The 20,312-nt window shown below is 45.5% G+C and overlaps 1 protein-coding gene across 3 annotated transcripts in view; it reads left to right on the forward strand.

Annotated features, from left to right (window-relative positions):
* The first annotated feature begins 559 nt into the window (after nucleotides 1-559).
* The window catches only part of LOC110495498 (uncharacterized), a 28,839-nt gene continuing 9,086 nt past the window's right edge, over nucleotides 560-20,312 (forward strand). The window contains exons 1-12 of one of the 3 annotated variants that reach the window (XM_090207710.1): nucleotides 560-1,144; nucleotides 1,394-1,501; nucleotides 2,818-2,906; nucleotides 5,586-5,816; nucleotides 6,208-6,308; nucleotides 8,981-9,168; nucleotides 9,781-10,297; nucleotides 14,285-14,406; nucleotides 15,292-15,438; nucleotides 16,732-16,765; nucleotides 18,246-18,470; nucleotides 19,845-20,083. In XM_090207710.1, the coding sequence (XP_090063836.1) occupies nucleotides 1,394-1,501; nucleotides 2,818-2,906; nucleotides 5,586-5,816; nucleotides 6,208-6,308; nucleotides 8,981-9,168; nucleotides 9,781-10,297; nucleotides 14,285-14,406; nucleotides 15,292-15,438; nucleotides 16,732-16,765; nucleotides 18,246-18,470; nucleotides 19,845-20,083 (2,001 nt within the window). In that variant the 5' untranslated portion in view covers nucleotides 560-1,144. The remainder of the gene's footprint in view (nucleotides 1,145-1,393; nucleotides 1,502-2,817; nucleotides 2,907-5,585; nucleotides 5,817-6,207; nucleotides 6,309-8,980; nucleotides 9,169-9,780; nucleotides 10,298-14,284; nucleotides 14,407-15,291; nucleotides 15,439-16,731; nucleotides 16,766-18,245; nucleotides 18,471-19,844; nucleotides 20,084-20,312) is intronic. The other 2 variants (XM_090207712.1, XM_090207711.1) reach the window with 2 other exon arrangements.

A 20,312-nucleotide genomic window follows, 5' to 3' on the forward strand; every position in this document is an offset into this window, starting at 1 on the left:
CTCCAACAGTTTGAAGGCACCTAAGAACAGAAGAATCCATGAAACACTTCACTTAATACGTTAAATGAACAAGTCAATTCACATAAAAAGTTATGATCTTACAGAACACACTGGCAACAATATGTAATTTCCTCAGAGCTGTGATCTTTGAGACAGAACTGACTTCCTCCTAAGGCAGACGTCTGAATGAACACACTGTGCAAGTGCTAACCACATGATCTAACCACTGATTATAGATCTGTAATGTGTGTGTTTGATTGACACTGGTCTCAGAAAACCAAATAATATTTGACTATATTTTGAATACCTCTCAGAAGACCAAATAATATTTGAAGTTATTTGAAAGCAAAAAAATATTAATTTGATGAAGTTAGCTAGTTTCTCATGTCCATCCATATCAGATGAAAACAAAAGCAGGCCTAATGATTTTGATAATTAGCTAGCTAGCCTAGATCTAACACAAAGCTAGCTAGCTGCTAGCAACAGCGTCTGTTTAACTGGTAGCTAATGGTACGTGGTTATTTCAACACCAACGGTCGATCGCACAAATAAATCCAGATTTTATCAATTTCTTCTTAGCCTTTCGTATACAACACATTCTAGGTGCTAAATTGTCTAGTAGTTACTAAATGTGATAGAAAGCTATTTGTTGTGACGTTATTTACAGTAGATAGCTAGATACGGAAGTCTTGCACTGCGCAACCATAGCATTACGCCGTCCCACTACTACTGTATTTGATTGTGCATTGTATACATTTGCAATTCATAAACCGCTTATGTATCACCAGAGCGGAGCCATAAATAATGATTGTGTGGCTTAATTACCTTTGCCTACACATGATACACCAATTTTAGGTCTAGTAATAAACCGACCAAACCTATTTTGCGCTTTAAGAGTGCAAACAGGTTGCGCGTAAACATGCTTTCAACAATTTCCTGTTAACGCTAGAGGCGCCTCTGTTGTTGATGGCTTCTTGCTGCTAGATTGATGTAGCATTTTACTAGAAGCAGTCATCCCTTGCTTGCTAGCCAATATGATAACATTTAATTGGTTGCAAATTACAACGTAATGGCGTCTTTACAATGCTTCTTGTTTTCGTTCGTTAGCCATCTTTCCGTCTGATTCAGCACCCTTGACAGTTAAGTAAGTTGGCTTGTTAGCTAACTTAGCTAGCTATGTTGGCTAACAAGGCTTTTAATATTACAGGTAGCTAGCTAACTGTGTCACATATTTCTGAACATAACCTGTGCATTGTTGTTAACTTGATTAGGAGGTGTTGGAAAATAGCTAGTTCTGGTCTAGTAACGTTAGTGGACGGACTAACGGCCTGGACCAGAGCTACAACATAGTTAGCAACAAGCAGGTCCGTAATACAGTAATTATTCATTTCAGATGGCAGTTCCCTTCAAAATCCCCAAGCGAAAACAGCCATCAGAAGCTGACAACATGCACATGCAGTCCCCTCTCTCACGTCTCCGGGATACCTCCAGCCCATTCGAGGTATCCCTTATCATTTCCATTTGAAGTGGACATGTGAACTGCATTTTCACACGGTGACTCATTATTTGTGAATGAATGTTGTGCTTATATTTGCTCATGGTGATAAGTGAGATCGGCATAGCTAGAAGGTATACACTGGGTGTCCAAAACATTAGGAACACTTGCTCTTTCCATGACAGACTGACCGTGTGAATCCAGTTGAAAGCTATAATACCTTATTGATGTCACTTGTTAAATCCACTTCAGTGTAGATGAAAGAGATGAAACGGGTTAAAGAAGGATTTTTAAGCCTTGAGACAATTATGACATGGATTGTGTGTGTGCCATTCAGAGGGTGAATGGGCAAGACAGAAGATTTAAGTGCCTTTGAATGGGGTATGGTACTAGATGCCAGGCGCACTGGTTTGAGTGTCGAACTGCAACGCTGCTGGGTTTTTCCAGCTCAACAGTGTCCCGTGTGTATCAAGAATGGTCCACCACCCAAAGGACAACACGGGCCAGCATCCCTGTGGAACACATATGACACCTTGTAGAGTCCATGTCTCAACCAATTGAGGCTGTTCTGAGGGCAAAAGAGGGTGCAACTCAATATTAGGTGTTCCTAATAAAATACTGTATAAAATGAAACCTCCCAAAGTGCTGCCCAAATAACTCTACCTACATGTACATATTACCTCAATTACCTTGACCAACCGGTGCCCCCGCACATTGACTCTGTACCGGTACCCCCTGTATATAGTCTCACTATTGTTATTTTATTGCTGCTCTTTGATTACTTGTTCCTTTTTATTTCTTATTCATATTTTTTAAACTGCATTGTTGGTTAGGGGCTTGTAAGTAAGCATTTCACTGTAAGGTTTACCTACACCTGTTGTATTCGGCGCATGTGCCGAATAAAATTTGATTTGATTTTGAAATGGCACCCTATTTCCTATATAATCAATGCACTACTTTGGACCAAAACCCACAGGGTGGCTAGTGCACAACTGGGACAATGGCAGAGGAGGCTGGTGGGAGGAGCTATAGGAGGATGGGCTCATTTTAATGGCTGGAATGGAATTAATGGAACGGTATCAAACATATGAAAACCACATTTGACTCGTTCTATTAATTTCATTCCAGCCATTGCAAGGAGCCCATTCTCCCATAGTGCCTCCTACCAGCCTCCTCTGGAATAGGGTGCCATTTGCGACCCAACCCAAGACTCTTCTCTAATTTAAACCGATCACTCTCAAGACACTTTAAAAGCTGTAGGTCAATGTACTATGTATCCTATGGGTTAATAGTTATGCTGAAACAACACTGTGTCATTTCAGACAAGCTGGTGCAATGGCTCTTCAAATGGAAAAAGGCCTGAACAGGTTGGCTCTCTGAATGGACACATCCCCAGAGCAGGGAAACAGAGGTATGTATAGACATGATCTGTACATGGCTCTGGTCCATAGCGTTCATGCTGCTGAGATTAATGAACAGCATCAATAAGTGACGTGACACACTGGACCATAGCTTATTTTTTCATTTTTTTCATTTAATTTCATTTTTACCCCATTTTCTCCCCAATTTCATGGTATCCAATTGTTTAGTAGCTACTATCTTGCCTCATCGCTACAACTCCCGTACGGGCTCGGGAGAGACGAAGGTTGAAAGTCATGCGTCCTCCGATACACAACCCAACCAAGCCGCACTGCTTCTTAACACAGCGCGCATCCAACCCGGAAACACTGTGCACCTGGCAACCTTGGTTAGCGCGCACTGCGCCCGGCCCGCCACAAGAGTCGCTGGTGCCCGATGAGACAAGGATATCCCTACCGGCCAACCCCTCCCTAACCCGGACGACGCTAGGCCAATTGTGCGTCGTCCCACGGACCTCCCGGTCGCGGCCGATTACGACAGAGCCTGGGCGCGAACCCAGAGTCTCTGGTGGCACAGCTGGCGCTGCAGTACAGCGCCCTTAACCACTGCGTCACCCGGGAGGCTGACCAGAGCTTATTTGGACAGTGTTGCTGGATTAAGAATGTCAATTATCTCTCCTAGATGACTTACTTGAGTCACCTCTTGACCCCGTTGGGAGCGTAACGTGTCAACAATGACACTCTCTCCACCACTTTTCTACGCTTTCGCCTCGTGCCTGGTTTTTGTTGGTTATTTTGTTGCCAGGATGCAGTGGTCATGGATATCTGCAGTGCCTTGTTTTTGTTGGTTATTTTGTTGCCAGGATGCAGTGGTCATGGATATCTGCAGTGCTTACTGTTTTCAGTAGATGGTGCTCATCAACCAGTTAAATGTACCTGGTCAAAATGTCTAGTACAGTGTGTATAGCTGGAAATCATGATGACAAAACAAGTGCAGGTTATATTATACAGATGACATTACCGTTAATGTTGAAGTCACCTTAGCCAAATACATATTAATACCGTTAATGTTGAAGTCATACACCTTAGCCAAATACATTTAAACTCAGTTTTTACAATTCCTGACATTTAATCCTAGTAAAAATTCCCTGTTTTAGGTAAGTTAGGATCACCACTTTATTTTAAGAATGTGAAATGTCAGAATAATAGTAGAGAGAATGACTTATATCAGCTTTTATTTCTTTCATCACATTCCCAGTGGGTCAGAAGTTTACATACACTCAATTAGTATTTGGTAGCATTGCCTTTAAATTGTTTAACTTGGGTCAAATGTTTCGGGTAGCCTTCCACAAGTTTCCCACAATAACTTGGGTGAATTTTGTCTCATTCCTCCTGACAGAGCTTGTGTAACTGAGTCCGGTTTGTAGGCCTCCATGCTCGCACACGCTTTTTCAGTTCTTCCCACAAATTTTCTATGGGATTGAGGTCAGGGCTTTGTGATGGCCACTCCAATACCTTGACTTTGTTGTCCTTAAGGCATTTTGCCACAACTTTGAAAGAATGCTTGGGGTCATTGTCCATTTGGAAGACCCATTTGCGACCAAGCTTTAACTTCCTGTCTTGAGATGTTGCTTCAATATAGCCACATAATTTTCTGGCATCATGATGCCACCTATTTTGTGAAGTGCACCAGTCCCTCGTGCAGCAAAGCACCCCCACAAAATTATGCTGCCACCCCCGTGCTTCACGTTTGGGATGGTGTTCTTCAGCTTGCAAGCCTCCCCCTTTTTCCTCCTAACATAATGAATGGTCATTATGGCCAAACGGTTCTATTTTTGTTTCATCAGACCAGAGGACATTTCTCCAAAAAGTACAATCTTTGTCCCTATGTGTAGTTGCAAACCGTAGTCTGGCTTTGTTATGGCGGTTTTGGAGCAGTGGCCTCTTCCTTGCTAAGTGGCCTTTCGGGTTATGTCGATATAGGACTTGTTTTACTGTGGATATAGATAGTTTTGTACCTGCTTCCTCCAGCAAGGTCCTTTGCTGTCCTTTGCTGTTGTTCTGGGATTGATTTGCACGTTTCGCACCAAAGTACGCTCATCTCTAGGAGACAGAATGCGTCTCCTTCCTGAGCAGTATGACGGCTGCGTGGTCCCATGGTGCTTATACTTGCGTACTATTGTTTGTACAATTGCACCCAAGGATGAACCAGACTTGTGGCGGTCTACACTTTTTTTTCTGAGGTCTTGGCTGATTTATTTATTTTTCACATGATGTCAAGCAAAGAGGCACTGAGTTTGAAGGTAGGCCTTGAAATACATCCACAAGTACACCTCCAATTGACTCAAATGATGTCAATTCACCTATTAGAAGCTTCTAAAGTCAGGAATTTTCCAAGCTGTTTAAAGGCAGTCAACTTAGTGTATATAAACTTCTGACCCACTGGAATTGTGATACAGTGAATTATAAATTAAATAATCTGTGTGTAAACAATTGTTGGAAAAATTACTTGTGTCATGGACAAATTAGATGTTCTTACCGACTTGCCAAAACTATAACGTTTGTTAACGTTTGTTAACAAGAAATGTGTGGAGTGGTTGAAAAATGAGTTTTAATGACTCCAACCTAAGTGTATGTAAACTTCTGACTTCAACTGTATATGTTATTGATGTAGTTCCTGAGATGTTAGATAGACTTTGCTGAGACTTTGGTCATTGTTTGCTTGTTTGCAGCACTCCTAACCGGCTACTTCTGAGGGATGTCTGTGAAGCGCGTCTTGGACCTGGCCAATCGGACAAATGGACCTCCAGCCAGTCAACAGGCTTCCAGAGACCAGCTCAGACCCCAGAACATCATCCACCGTCCAGAACACCTCACATCCAATCAAGCCCTGTGACATCATCATCAACACACAAAGCTGAACAAAGACTCCCAGCAGCCTCTCCTCCCTGCTTCAAAAATGGGTATGACATCAGGGCGGCATGTAGCCTAGCGGTTAAGAGCGTTGGGCCAGTATCCGAAAGGTTGCTGTTTTGAATCCTAGAGCTGACTACGTGAAAAATCTGCCAATGTGCCCTTGAGCAAGGCACTTAACCCTAATTGCTCCTGTAAGTCGATATGGATAAATGTAAAATAAAATTACAATGTAATAGATTGATAACTGAAAAACTGATAACTTTACGTCTAGGAATTAGAACGTAGTTGATTTTTTAAATGTGAATTGACTTCTGATTCTGCTTGTTCGGTTCACACTTGTTCTGGTATCTGTCACTCTGTCAGAACTAGAAGTGACACCAACCATAGAAATCTATGCTTGGAATCATTTGAACTGATTGTACCGTTGTCCTCCACTAGATGGCGCCCTAAGAGGGCATCAGACACACTGTGTCGGGACAAGAATCAAGAGACTGGGTGTGTGTCGCCACTGCTCAAGACGCGCCGTGCAGAGTTCAGTGGTCAGTGTCACACACACACCACACACCACACAGAGAGAGAGAGTTCATTGGGGTGGAATCCTAGCTTACCGTTCAATCTTTCTCACACAGTCCAAAACAATTCCTAGACAATGTGCTCAGCTTAGGGAGGCCTGATGAAGAAAATCTACACTTGTGGATGCTATGCTATTTTTGTGAAACATTTATTATTTGTCTAAAAACATTTGTCTTAAATCTCGGTGCTCAGTCTAGGCTGTAGATCCACAGCAGTTGGAGGGTGCTTATATCTACATTGTCTTAACCAATTAAGGGTCAAACATACTTGTGTAATCAGGAGTTTAACTCGTTAAGTGTTTTGTTGCAGTTTCAAATCAAATTTTATTGGTCACTTACACATGGTTAGCAGGTGTTAATGCGAGTGTAGCGAAATGATTGTGCTTCTAGTGCCGACAGTGCAGTAGTATCTAACAAGTAATCTAACAATTTCACAACAACTACCTTATACACGCAAGTGTAAAGGAATTAATAAGAATAGGACATAGGCAAGATGAAGGAGATGGTATAGAGTACAGTATATACATATGAGATGACAAATGTAGGGTAACAACGACGAGACGGCCTACAGGGAGGAGGTGAGGGCCCTCGGAGTGTGGTGTCAGGAAAATAACCTCACACTCAACGTCAACAAAACTAAGGAGATGATTGTGGACTTCAGGAAACAGCAGAGGGAACACCCCCCTATCCACATCGATGGAACAGTAGTGGAGAGGGTAGCAAGTTTTAAGTTCCTCGGCATACACATCACAGACAAACTGAATTGGTCCACTCACACAGACAGCATCGTGAAGAAGGCGCAGCAGCGCCTCTTCAACCTCAGGAGGCTGAAGAAATTCGGTTTGTCACCAAAAGCACTCACAAACTTCTACAGATGCACAATCGAGAGCATCCTGGCGGGCTGTATCACCGCCTGGTACGGCAACTGCTCCGCCCACAACCGTAAGGCTCTCCAGAGGGTAGTGAGGTCTGCACAACGCATCACCGGGGGCAAACTACCTGCCCTCCAGGACACCTACACCACCCGATGTTACAGGAAGGCCATAAAGATCATCAAGGACATCAACCACCCAAGCCACTGCCTGTTCACCCCGCTATCATCCAGAAGGCGAGGTCAGTACAGGTGCATCAAAGCTGGGATCACTCAATGTTAGTGATGGCTGTTTAACAGTCTGATGGCCTTGAGATAGAAGCTGTTTTTCAGTCTCTCGGTCCCAACTTTGATGCACCTGCACTGACCTCGCCTTCTGGATGATATCGGAGTGAACAGGCAGTGGCTCGGGTGGTTGTTGTCTTTAATGATCATTTTGGCCTTCCTGTGACATCGGATGGTGTAGGTGTCCTGGAGGGCAGGTAGTTTGCCCCCGGTAATGCGTCGTGCAGACCTCACTACCCTCTGGAGAGCTTTACGGTTGTGGGCGGAGCAGTTGCCGTACCAGGCGGTGATGGTCTCGATTATGCATCTGTAGAAGTTTGTGACAAGCCAAATTTATTTGTACGCCAAGGAACTTAAAACTTTCCACCTTCTCCACTACTGTCCTGTTGATGTGGATAGGGGGCTGCTCCCTCTGCTGTTTACTGAAGTCCACGATCATCTCCTTTTTTTTCCATCTCCTGTTGACGTTGAGTGTGAGGTTATTTTCCTGACACCACACTCCGAGGGCCCTCACCTCCTCCCTGTAGGTCGTCTCGTCGTTGTTGGTAATCAAGCCTACCACTGTAGTGTTTGGCCACCCAGTCATGGGTGAACAGGGAGTACAGGAGAGGGCTGTGAACGCACCCTTGTGGGGCCCCAGTGTTGAGGATCAGCGGGGTGGCAATGTTGTTTCCTACCCTCACCACCTGGGGGTGGCCCGTCAGAAAGTCCAGGATGCAGTTACACAGGGCGGGGTCGAGACCCAGTTACTATGGTGTTAAATGCTGAGCTGTATTCGATGAACAGCATTCTTACATAGGTATTCCTCTTGTCCAGATGGGTTAGGGCAGTGGGCAGTGTGATTGCGTCGTCTGTGGACCTGTTGGGGCGGTAAGCAAATTGGAGTGGGTCTAGGGTGTCAGGTAGGGTGGAGGTGATCTGATCCTTCACTAGTCTCTCAAAGCACTTCATGATGTCGGTAGTGAGTGATAGCCGTTTAGCTCAGTTACCTTAGCTTTATTGGGAACAGGAACAATGGTGGCCCTATTGAAGCATGAGCAGTGGGGTTAACATGTAGCAGGTGTTGCTGTGTCTAACCAAACCTCCCCCTGCATTCTCTCTTCTTCTATATTGTGTTGGCAAGCCTGACCATTTTCCTGGTTGGATAAACAAATGCTTAACTTTATGGCCTTGTTAAAAATGCCTGCAGTAAACAATCTCTTTCCTTCAGACTGCTTTTCTTTTAACTCTTTCTCGTTCAGGAGACGCAACATTTAGCTGTGTGCTTTAGCCAACTCCTGTGGCTATCGCTGTCATGTCATACATGTAGGCAAGCAGGCTACTGTCTCTTCAACAAGGGTCAAAATGGAACTGTTGTGTTTCGTTGTTTCGGTTCCCGCTGAGGCCACCCATACGAAAACGTTTATCAAAGTCACTTTGGATAAAAGTGTCTGCTAAACGGCATATATTTTAGTATTCATTTTCTGTTTTACATCTCCCTCAGGAGATTCCCAAATGTCTGTGAGATGCAGCCCAGTGCAGTCGGAGCAGGATTCTGCATCAGAACCATCTCCAGAAAGAGAGGTGGACAGTTCCTCAAAGACGGACGACAGGCTCTCTGTCTCCCCAGGAGACTCAACATGGAGGAGACATGACTCTGGGATGAATGGATCTCCTCCACAAAACACAGAGGTAGGACTATAGCTGTGTCTCAAGTGGGACCCTCTTCCCTAGATAGTGCACTATAGTTAATAGGATGCCATTTGGGACACATACAGTTGACTGGCCTCAGGACTCACATAAATATATGTCTAGTGGGAAACAATTGCTTATACTTACTAGTCTGGTACATAGTTATTGGTCGTAACCATACTTGTTAGCTAGCTAGGTTGAGCGTTGGCTAGCTTTTTCAAGCATTGTTAGTGTTGGCTAACTCAGTGTTGCTAGGTCTATTCCTCACAGTGAAATGACAACAGTGAACAGCCAAGTTGCTTAACTTCCACCCTATACAGATAGTCCTGATTCAGCTGAGCTGGTAGCTCCATATCTTGCAACAGGATAACAGCCCAGAGTGGCTTGGTCTATAGAATAGTATAGAGTCTATAGTATAGAGTCTTGTAAAGTGTGGCAGTTGAAAACAAACTGTAGTGAACTATATGAGAACTAACTGGTTAGTGTAGGTGCATTTGCAGGCTCATATGTTTTCATTTATGATTTCTTTTTCTAGTTGATTGTAATCATTTCTAGGGGAATTTCTGTTAGGTTAACCCCTGTGACTAATAGTCCTACCTGGTGTGCTTTCAGAAGGAGGGGAAGGGAAGTTCAGGATCACTGCAGAAACAGATCAAGAGGACTAGTGGTTCACCAGGGACGGGCCCCAGGGGAAGTGTCCCTGTCCCAGCAGGCCACCGAAGCCAGAGCCCAGATAGTGACGACCCTCCCGACCGCCCCTTGATGTCAGGGGCCAGAGGTGCATCCACAGGGTCCCCGAGACACCCCCTCTCCGCTGTGGCTTCAGTGACCCAGGCCACACAGGAGAAACGGTTTTCCTTTAGCAGGCCTCCCCTACGGGCTAACCTCACAGACAGAGAGAGCAGACCTCCCCTCCGGGCTAACCTCACAGACAGAGAGAGCAGGCCTCCCCTCCGGGCTAACCTCACAGACAGAGAGAGCAGGCCTCCCCTCCGGGCTAACCTCACAGACAGAGAGAGCAGGCCTCCCCTACGGGCTAACCTCACAGAGAGAGAGAGGAGGCCTCCAACCAAGTGTCTCTCCCTCCATCTCAGGCTGAGGAGGCCCAAGCCCACTTCCACAGAACCTAGTAAGTTGACCCACTGTTGAACCCTTCATAGCATATTGATCAGAACATACCACATCACGCATAGACTGGCGGTATGACGTCACATACTACTCTGTAATATGAGTGTTACGCTGAACCAACATTATAAACGAAGCAAAATGCCCTCCTCACCCAGTGGCGTCAGTATAGAATATCATCCGACACCAAGGGATGAACAGGCGAGGAAGTGGTTTCAGCTGTATGTCTTAGTGGGGTTCAGGGCCATTACATAACAGACTGGCTAGTATCACGACAACAACAGAAAGAAGGCGTATTAGACAAATTCCCAGAATGGCACTTGATCCAGACAGATAAACTCAGCTACTGTTATGCAATCAGTTGGACTTAGTTTTTACTAATCTAAGTACCAAACAACATAATGGTAATTTATTTGAATGGTAAATCTGCATTGATAAACCGGGTGAATCAAGATGTAGCCTAGGTCTATTCACAATACAGGTGAATGCATAATATTCAACAGGATTGTGTGCATTGAGCTTGTTGTAGCTGATATTATGGGGCTACAGATGATAAGCAAATCCTTTCCATTTAGGACTTATTTTATTGGCAACTGTTAGAACATATTATTTTATTGTACTGATCAACATTTGCAGAAGAAGAAGCGATATCTTTTATCAAAGTGTGTGGTGTCTCTTTAAGAAAGTAATGAGGTCATTTGCAAGGCAGAATGTGGCTGTGGAATCTGACTTTGTGGCTATGCAAACCAGACTGGAGGCGAGGGAGACTAAGGGTGCGTTCGTAAATTCACTCTGGCTAGAGCAGATTAAAAACGGATGAATTTACAAATGTGCAACACCTGTTGAATATTACCGGTGTCAGTAAACGTTGGCAAAAAAACATAATTCAATTGTTGCCAGAATCACAGTTAGTCACCAACGCTCTAGATAACATGAAAACAGCCTAACCAGCTCTGCTAGGGCGAGTAAAATGGTCAGAGTGAGGTGTTCTCTCATTTATCTCTGGAAGTAGCTAGCCAGCTACAGAACGCTCGGATCAACCTTTCTCCTCGGCCAGAGCGTCCAGCGTGCACTCTATACGCTCCCGAGATTGAAACACTCTGAATTTACTAACGACCCAGAGCACATTCTGACACACTGGAAGCAATTTTACAGGGAAACTCCCTCTGTTGGCATGGTGCACCACCACCGTGGCATTAGAATGGATCCTCTAGAAGGACCTAAGCTCCACCCCTATAATCAACACTAACCTTAACTTCTATGCAGCTAAGCCACGCCCATAGCCACTGATTGGATCTGTGGTGAGCTGCGTCCTTAGCAAGGACCTATTCTAGCAGAGACCCATGGGCTTCCTCTCTCTAGTGGAGTCTTGGCCCTTCAAATCCACAGTGATTAGGTAGTAACGAGTACAGGAGCCTTCATAATGATGACGAGCTGGGGAGCCAAGAAGCGGTTGGAAGAGAGAGGAAACTCCAGCTTGGGTTTGTAATTTTCGGTACAGACAATATTTGCCATTAAGATATATTTTTGTCAACATGGGGCTGGGGCATTACCAGGGGAATGATGAGGACACAACATCCGATGAGGATCCTCATCTGGTCTGCATTTGTTCTCTCTTCTCCTAATGGGTCCTAGTTACAGCTTTACAAGCTCTTTGTGGTCAGAGATGTGTAGCCAGAGGCGGGCCTGGGAAACCATCAGCTGTCAGCGGTGCTGAGAGATTAATGCCTGGCTCCACCGCAGAGGGGTGGCTCACTTTTTTTGAGGTGTGTGTGTGTTTGAATATGTGTGTGTGTGTGTGTGTGTTTGAAGATGTGTGTGTGTCTTCACGTGCACTCAAAGTGCTGACAAGGAAAAGACCATAGCAGGCTTGGTTATTCTCAGTCCCCTTTGTCCTTCTGTGTTAATGTACCATGCATGGTGGAGGAGAGAGAGGAGGCAGGCAGGGAGAGAGAGAGAGAGAGAGAGAGGAGGCAGGCAGGCAGGGAGCGAGAGAGGCAGGCAGGCAGGGAGAGAGAGAGAGAGAGAGAGAGAGAGAGAGAGGAGGCAGGGAGAGAGAGAGAGGAGGAGGCAGGGAGAGAGAGAGAGAGAGAGAGAGGAGGCAGGGAGAGAGAGAGAGAGAGAGAGAGAGAGAGAGAGGAGGCAGGCAGGGAGAGAGAGAGAGAGAGGAGGCAGGCAGGGAGAGAGAGAGAGAGGAGGCAGGCAGGGAGAGAGAGAGAGAGGAGGCGGGCAGGGAGAGAGAGAGAGAGAGAGAGAGAGAGAGAGCAGGCAGGGAGAGAGAGGGGGCAGGGATAGGGAAACAGCAGGAAGTGGGAGGAGGAGGAGAGAAGAGGGATGAGACAGGAGGGGAGGGAGAGGAATATGTAGGTCCCGTGTGGATCAGTTGGTAGAGCATGGCATTGCAACACCAGGGTTATGGGGAGGAGGGGGGGGGAGACAAGTAGTCACCCAGATTATAGCCAAAGCTCTCTATAAAGCCCATTAGTCCTGTGTCTGTCTACTGGCACTTGACCCACACTGACCCAATCCCCTTCCCCCCTCCACTTCCCCCTCCGACTCTGGGTCCTTCCGCTGCTACCAGGAGCTTCTAGTCCCCCTTTAAATGAATCCATGGACTTTGTGTGAGCAGCTAACAACCATCTCCAGATAGGTCCGTGATCCTATGTCAGGACCTGTACAATGTAGGCTAATCTGTATTTATGTCAAAGGTATTGGTGAACAACATGATGTAGGCTAATATTGCGTACTTCATCATAATCAATGTGATATATTAAAAGAGGAGGTGCAGTTAAAAACGTGATTATTCTTTTTTTTAAATGATGCTATTTTCACACTATCACTGAAATTATGATAATGCCCTTTTTGTGTAAGAGATGTTAGAAAACAATGCTTTGAATTTCAGCTTGTTCTGATGGGATGGAACTTTTGGCCCACAGCATGACATCACAATGTGATCTGATTATAATAGACCAATGACTGTTCATCTGGGAAAGGGGATGGGCTCTAGACCCTCCTATCAGCCAATCAGGGATGTCTATGTAAATATCTTCACATTTGTTTCTTAACGCCCACATGATCAGAGAGTGTTTCAAGGGCAAAAGGAGGCTCAGGGAAATGCACTCAGTTCCTGATGTTTGGTATACTCAGTGTAAATGTTAAAAATAATATATGTTGGAGTTATTTTCATTAAATAAACAGACAGTGATTTATTAGACATACAGTGATTTACAAATAAAATTACAAAGACTGCTTGGGGGCTTTAAAAATTGTGATAATGGCCCATTGCAATGTGTTAGCTAATCATTCATCAAAGTAGTCATCTTGAGTACAAATAGATACCACTCCAATCCTCTTAAGTCCTTCACTGACTGTTAGTGTGCCAGCAACTGACACACTCATTAACACACTGACTTGAAAGTGACAGTCTCAGTCGGTGGTAGAGCACGGAAGGGGCTTCTGCTCTCAACTTCAGTGACAGTCAGTGTGCCAGCAGCTCCTTCGTGAAGCCACCCCATTGACACACTAACTAACGGTGTCAGTGTCACTTCAAGGTGCCAGTCCCAGTAGGTGGCACCATAGATATACAACAGTTATGGGTGGTACAGCAGGACAAGTTGCTCCAGTTCTGGCTAGCTCAGCGCTGAGCGTCACACTCCAGATGACTCCCTGGCAAGCCTATTACCCTGGGCCCACCAACCCCAGCCTTGGCATGGACCGACCTCAGTGTGTGTAGGCACCTTACTATATACAGTACAATCCCCTCACCTACAGACTGGTGTCTCTCTCTGTCTCTCTCTCCTCTCTCTTCCCTCATTTTGAAAGGAAGGCTAGTATATTCTGGGTGTAACTATCTTCCGCTTATCATTTAAGCCCAGTGTTTTTACACCCAGCTGCTGCAACAGACCACTGGCCTGTAATATTATCAGTTCCCCTTGTTTGTTTAACGACAGTGTATAATCACCATACTAAGTCGAGTGTCTGTGTGTGTCAGTTGTGCTTTCCAGTGAGGATGAGGAGGACATGGATGATGAAGAAGAGTGCCCCAGGCTGAAGACCCCACAACAGAGCCCCAGGCAAGGCCAACCCACCCCAGAGGAACATGTACCCAAACAGGTAGGGGGGCGGCATGTGTCTCTAATGATCATGGTACATCATCACATGTAGGAGGCCTATTCCCTTTAAGTGAGTAGAATTCTAATGATATGGTTCTAATTCCATGGTTGCCTGGATAAATAACGTATTGTCTGGTTTCAAATAATATTAGAGCCTTTTGACAGTCAGAGAGCATCAAATCAAGCAAACAAATCAAGACGGACATTTTTATATGCAGTACTCAGAGAAGCCAGCTATTTCAGACTTGGATTGAGAGGTCAGACTTGGAGAAGACAACATTGTAGCCTGTATCACGACTGAGGTGAGGTTTGCCAGCTCTTGTCAGCTAACTGCCTGTCTGTAACACATGTAGAGGTTTAGCTAGCTAGCAGACAGTGGGGATTGGGAATGTGTAAGTAATAAAAGAAACCAGTCTGGTGCTGTGAGATAATTAGTAGTAGAAAGGCTCCCCAGTGGATGTTTTAGAAGAAGCAGGTAACTCTGGTTAAGATCCAACATGTTTGTTATTGTGTTTCGGGACGCTGTAGAGGAACAGATGTAACCCCTGTTGTTGAGCATCTCGAATAGAGCTTCCCATCACTGTTCTAGGATTTCTGTGTTGCTCAGTGCAGTGTCTCTTCTTTTACTGTAGCTGGAGGGACCTAGCTGAAAGGCCTCCACCTTAAACTCCACCCACTGTAACTTGTTGCACCTAAAAGACAAGACATCACCAATTGAAAACATTCTAGGAAATCGTGGTCGATTTAAAGCATTTGCTTCTAGGAAAGCCTTTGCTTCATGCCTGGGAAGAAATCTGTTTAAGCAGTTGAGGTAAATATGAGGTGTTTTGTGCAATATTGTGAATTATTTCCATGTGTGCCGGTGCCTCTGTGTTGTGATTGGCAGGCTGTGGTTGGAGAGAAGGTCACAGGGTCACAGAGCGTATCGGAGCACCAACCTGGCAGCACACAGCCACTGCCTCCTATCATGGAACTGTCCTTCTCTACACTGCACGCTGGGGTGGTCCGAGCGCAGGCCAATGGAAACCTGGTGGTAAGACACTTTGGCTAGTGGTGTGTGTGTAGGTCACTCTATCTTTGTGTACACATAGGCGCGTGCTTGTGCTCCACATTCAAAATTAGCTGAGCATAATACCTGTGAGTTCCAAATTTGTGTCTCAGTTGAAGCCTTTATGAATGTAAGACAGAAACAACCAGGTTCTTTCCCCACTGTCCTGATTTCACATCAATATTTGCCCAGCTTCTTTCTTTCTTTCTTTCTTTCTTTCTTTCTCTCTTTCTTTCTTTCTTTCTTTCTCTTTTTCTTTCTCTCTTTCTTTCTCTCTTTCTTTCCATGCTCTCTTCCAGATAGCTTCCCCCTTAATGTGATTGGCCCATCACTAGTTTTTGTTCCTGGTTTATATTTTAATAAAGGACATGTGTTGTCCAACGTCTTAATGGGCCAGTCCTCACAAAATAGGGCTTACATATTACACTGATGGGACGGATGGAGAGAGCTGTAATAAAATAGAAGATCAAATATGTGCCTCTACTTTGAACGCTTGGATCACAACCTTCACTGGCAGTCTCAAAAACCCACATGCCAGTCTCTTACTGGGACAATAACATGATAAGCAACTCAAGATCATAACTCACCAGGTGTTCTCCAAACTCCCATCAAATCCATTCAAGGGCCATAAAATCCTTTAACAAGCAATTAAGAAATAGTGTGGTGCTAATGACAGAGTCCCGCGGTGAATTAAACCGCGGTCAGTGAGTCCGGAGCAGTTGCCTTGTGGTCAATAGATTACTGTGTCAAACTGTTGTTGTTTTCCACTGTGAGGTCAGCAAAACAACAGGGAAGTCCCCATTGCCTAATTTATTTATTTAGCTGCTTTTGTCATGTCTGGAAATGTTCCTTCTGTTGTTGAACGAGGTCTTTTTTTTGTTGACGACCCTTTTAAACAGAATATGTATTATTCTGTTATGATTGGTATTGTTTCCATAGCAACCATGCTAAACATGTCCAATGTGACTACCTATTCAATCCTTTCAGATCTACACAAGTGCATCTGGTCTGGGCTAGGGGAATACGGGTCTAGGGGAATAAGGTTCTAAAGGTTGGTCAAGACTGAGCATCAGGGTCAGGGGTCAGTCTACCCTCCTAATATATAAACCCAACAGGATGCTTTATAATATCCCTCCACCTGTCTTCAATCTCTTCTCCTCCTTTACCTCTTCTCTAATCAGCTATTTTATTCATCCTCCCTCTTATTACATACCGTAATGACAAAATGTCAGCATTTTCCTCCTGCTAATATATTTAATCTCCCTCCTCTTTTTGTAGGTAACAGATGATGGCATCACTCTACCGCTGAAAGGTAATCACTGACAGCTTGACATTGCAGCTGTGTGTATGTGTGGTAGAGTATGACTTAGACTAATGATCAGATGGGGGAAGATGATAAAAAGCTCTCAAAAAGCCTCAGAGGGTGAAGTCACTGTGTGTTTTAGTCTTTACTGCAACACATGCAGGGTCCTTCCCTTCCCCAGGGGGATCATATGGGCTCCATAGCCTCCCTGAGCCACCCTCTTCCTGCTGCCGTCATAGACTGCGGCCTCATGAGACTTAGGTCAAGGTATTCAGATGAGGAGGGCAGCGGGCAGATGAGTGGCAGTCTGTTTGTGCCATCGTGCCAACTCCTTGGCCCTCATTGTCATGCTAAACATGTTTGGCTTGACAATAAGCAAATGAGTTGGCAAGAGCACAATCAGATCTGGAACCAGGTTGGTGAAGTCAGACTGGCAAACACACTTCTGTTCTGAAAGTGTAGTGCTGAAATCCATTGTCCAGCAAGGAAAGGTAGTTGGCCAGTACGATGCAAAAGACCTGTAGTTAACGATTTACAGGTATTATATACATGTAGAAGGATCAGATCAGCCTATTCTATATTTAAGCAATAAGGCCCGAGGGGGTGTGGTATATGGCCAAAACAGCTGTATACCCCGGCTAAGTGCTGTTCTTAAACACGACGCAACGCGGAGTGCCTGTATACAGCCCTTAGCCGTGGTATATTGGCCATATACCACAACCCCCTGAGGTGCCTTATTGCTATTATATACTGGTTCCAATGTAATTAGAGCTGTAAAAATAAACGTTTTGTTATCCTCGTGGTATATGGTGAAATATACCACGGCTGTCAGCCAATCAGCATTCAGGTCTCGACCCACCCAGTTTGTAATATTAATTATGTGTAATGATTTAATTCCAGCCTGACGTTCCCTTAGATAACCCGTCTTTAATCCTTTATATAAATCTCATTACGGTTACGCTTGTTATTGTCCCATGGCTTACCCTGTTGTTTACTGTAGGTGAGCATGTAACGACCCTGGTCAACTGTCTGTGACCCTGTGAGGGTCACACACACGTGCCCCCATACACACACTTGCACCTGAACACACACACACCTCTACACACGTACCTGTTTTTCTCTGGACTGGGTTAGGGTTAAGAAGCTCAGCTTAGGGTTCTATTTACGTTTGGCGACGGTAGGCCATACTGGTCTGCACAACCTTTTCACCCCACTTGACTCCGGGTACATCTGTGGATCTTACTAGTGTCCTAAGCTTATGTTGAGCAGGAGGTGGTCAGTTAGTGAGAGCATGGTGCTAGTAACTCCAGGGTCTTGGATTCTTAACCCCCGATAGTCAGTGTATTAGACAGTCTTTCTGCCTTCTCCAAAATACTGTAGAAGACCTTTAAATAAATGATAGAAATAATCCAACAAAAAAGACTTCCCTGTCATCAGATATCCAGTATGATCAAAACAGAATTATTACACCCTCCCCCTTCTCCAACAGATTCCAGGGTGTCATCCGAGGAGGAGGGGGGACTGTCGGTGAGCCTGGTGGCGTCCCAGCTCAGAGGGTACGCGGTGTGGGACGGGGGTCTAGCCCAAGACGGGAGTCTCTTCCAGGGTTGTCCCGGCCGAGCGGCCCCCTCCCTGCTCTTCCTCTGGGTGTCTGAGGCCCAGGCCAACCTGGTACAGACAGAGCTCTCAGCCCTCCACCCCGTTACACTGCCTGGTAAGACTACTCTACCAACTGGGAGAACGAAGACAGAGAAATTCATTACAATGTTAGTTGAGACTTGAGAGTCCATGTTAGCTTTAAAAGAGCAGCCTTGAAAAAGAGATGTCAATCTCAATGTGACTTCCCTGGTTAAATGGAGGATAAATACATCTATAGTAATATGAATAGTGGGTCAACATATTTTCACCAGATGCAGAGAATTTGATGCATGAGGCGGGATAAATTGGGACTGGTGTTCCGTCCGATCCAGAGGTGGATAAATTGGGACTGGTGTTCCGTCCGATCCAGAGGTGGATTCATTGGGACTGGTGTTCCGTCCGATCCAGAGGTGGATAAATTGGGACTGGTGTTCCATCAGATCCAGAGGTGGATAAATTGGGACTGGTGTTCCATCCGATCCAGAGGTGGATTCATTGGGACTGGTGTTCCATCCGATCCAGAGGTGGATTCATTGGGACTGGTGTTCCGTCCGATCCAGAGGTGGATTCATTGGGACTGGTGTTTCGTCCGATCCAGAGGTGGATAAATTGGGACTGGTGTTCCGTCTGATCCAGAGGTGGATTCATTGGGACTGGTGTTCCATCCGATCCAGAGGTGGATAAATTGGGACTGGTGTTCCATCCGATCCAGAGGTGGATAAATTGGGACTGGTGTTCCGTCCGATCCAGAGGTGGATAAATTGGGACTGGTGTTCCGTCCGATCCAGAGGTGGATTCATTGGGACTGGTGTTCCGTCCGATCCAGAGGTGGATAAATTGGGACTGGTGTTCCATCAGATCCAGAGGTGGATAAATTGGGACTGGTGTTCCATCCGATCCAGAGGTGGATTCATTGGGACTGGTGTTCCATCCGATCCAGAGGTGGATTCATTGGGACTGGTGTTCCGTCCGATCCAGAGGTGGATTCATTGGGACTGGTGTTCCATCCGATCCAGAGGTGGATTCATTGGGACTGGTGTTCCGTCCGATCCAGAGGTGGATTCATTGGGACTGGTGTTCCATCCGATCCAGAGGTGGATTCATTGGGACTGGTGTTCCGTCCGATCCAGAGGTGGATTCATTGGGACTGGTGTTCCATCCGATCCAGAGGTGGATTAATTGAGTTAAAGGTTCAATCAAGCTGCGAAGGTCAACAGGAAAACAAACTTCTCAAGATTCTGCCACCAAAACCTAAAGAAAAACAAGGAAGTGTAGAAGTGGTACGTTGTCCTTAATGTGGGCCAGTTACTGAGTATTAGTGGGCGGATCACACCGCCATGACTCAACCACACTTTCTAGAGGAAAAAGGCATCACCTGCCAACGTGTGGAACAGTGTGTGCATCTGTCCGTGTGTTCATGTGTGTGTTCTCTCCTATTGTGGATATATAGGTCAGGCCTGTCCATTCCTCCTCCTGGTCCTAAGAGAACAGCTAGGTGATCTGCAGGCTGCTCTGCTAGCCTCCATGCTGGATGTAGAGGCCTTCCGTCAGGGCCGCTCCTACGACCTGAAGAGTCCCCTGTCCTGGGCAGACGGCCTGGCACTGATACACAGCTGTCCCCAGGACGCCCACCTCCTCACCCTGCTGGGGCAGAGCCTGCTGGCAGACCCCAGCCTGGGGACAGCAAAGGTCAGTATAGTCACTCAGGAGCTCAGAACTGTGAAAGAAATTAAATGCAAATACGAAAAATAACTGGTTGCATTTGTGCGATTGTGACCTCGTGGAACTACCCATCCCGGATCCGGGAGAATTGTCATCAACTACACTAATTAGCATAGCGCAACGGTCAAAAAATATTACTAGAAAATATTCATGAAATCACAAGTGAAATATAGTGAAACACAGATTAGCCTTTTGT

Source organism: Oncorhynchus mykiss, chromosome 18 (assembly GCF_057628025.1).
Source record: "Oncorhynchus mykiss isolate SJ-2025 chromosome 18, ASM5762802v1, whole genome shotgun sequence".
Taxonomy (NCBI): domain Eukaryota; kingdom Metazoa; phylum Chordata; class Actinopteri; order Salmoniformes; family Salmonidae; genus Oncorhynchus; species Oncorhynchus mykiss.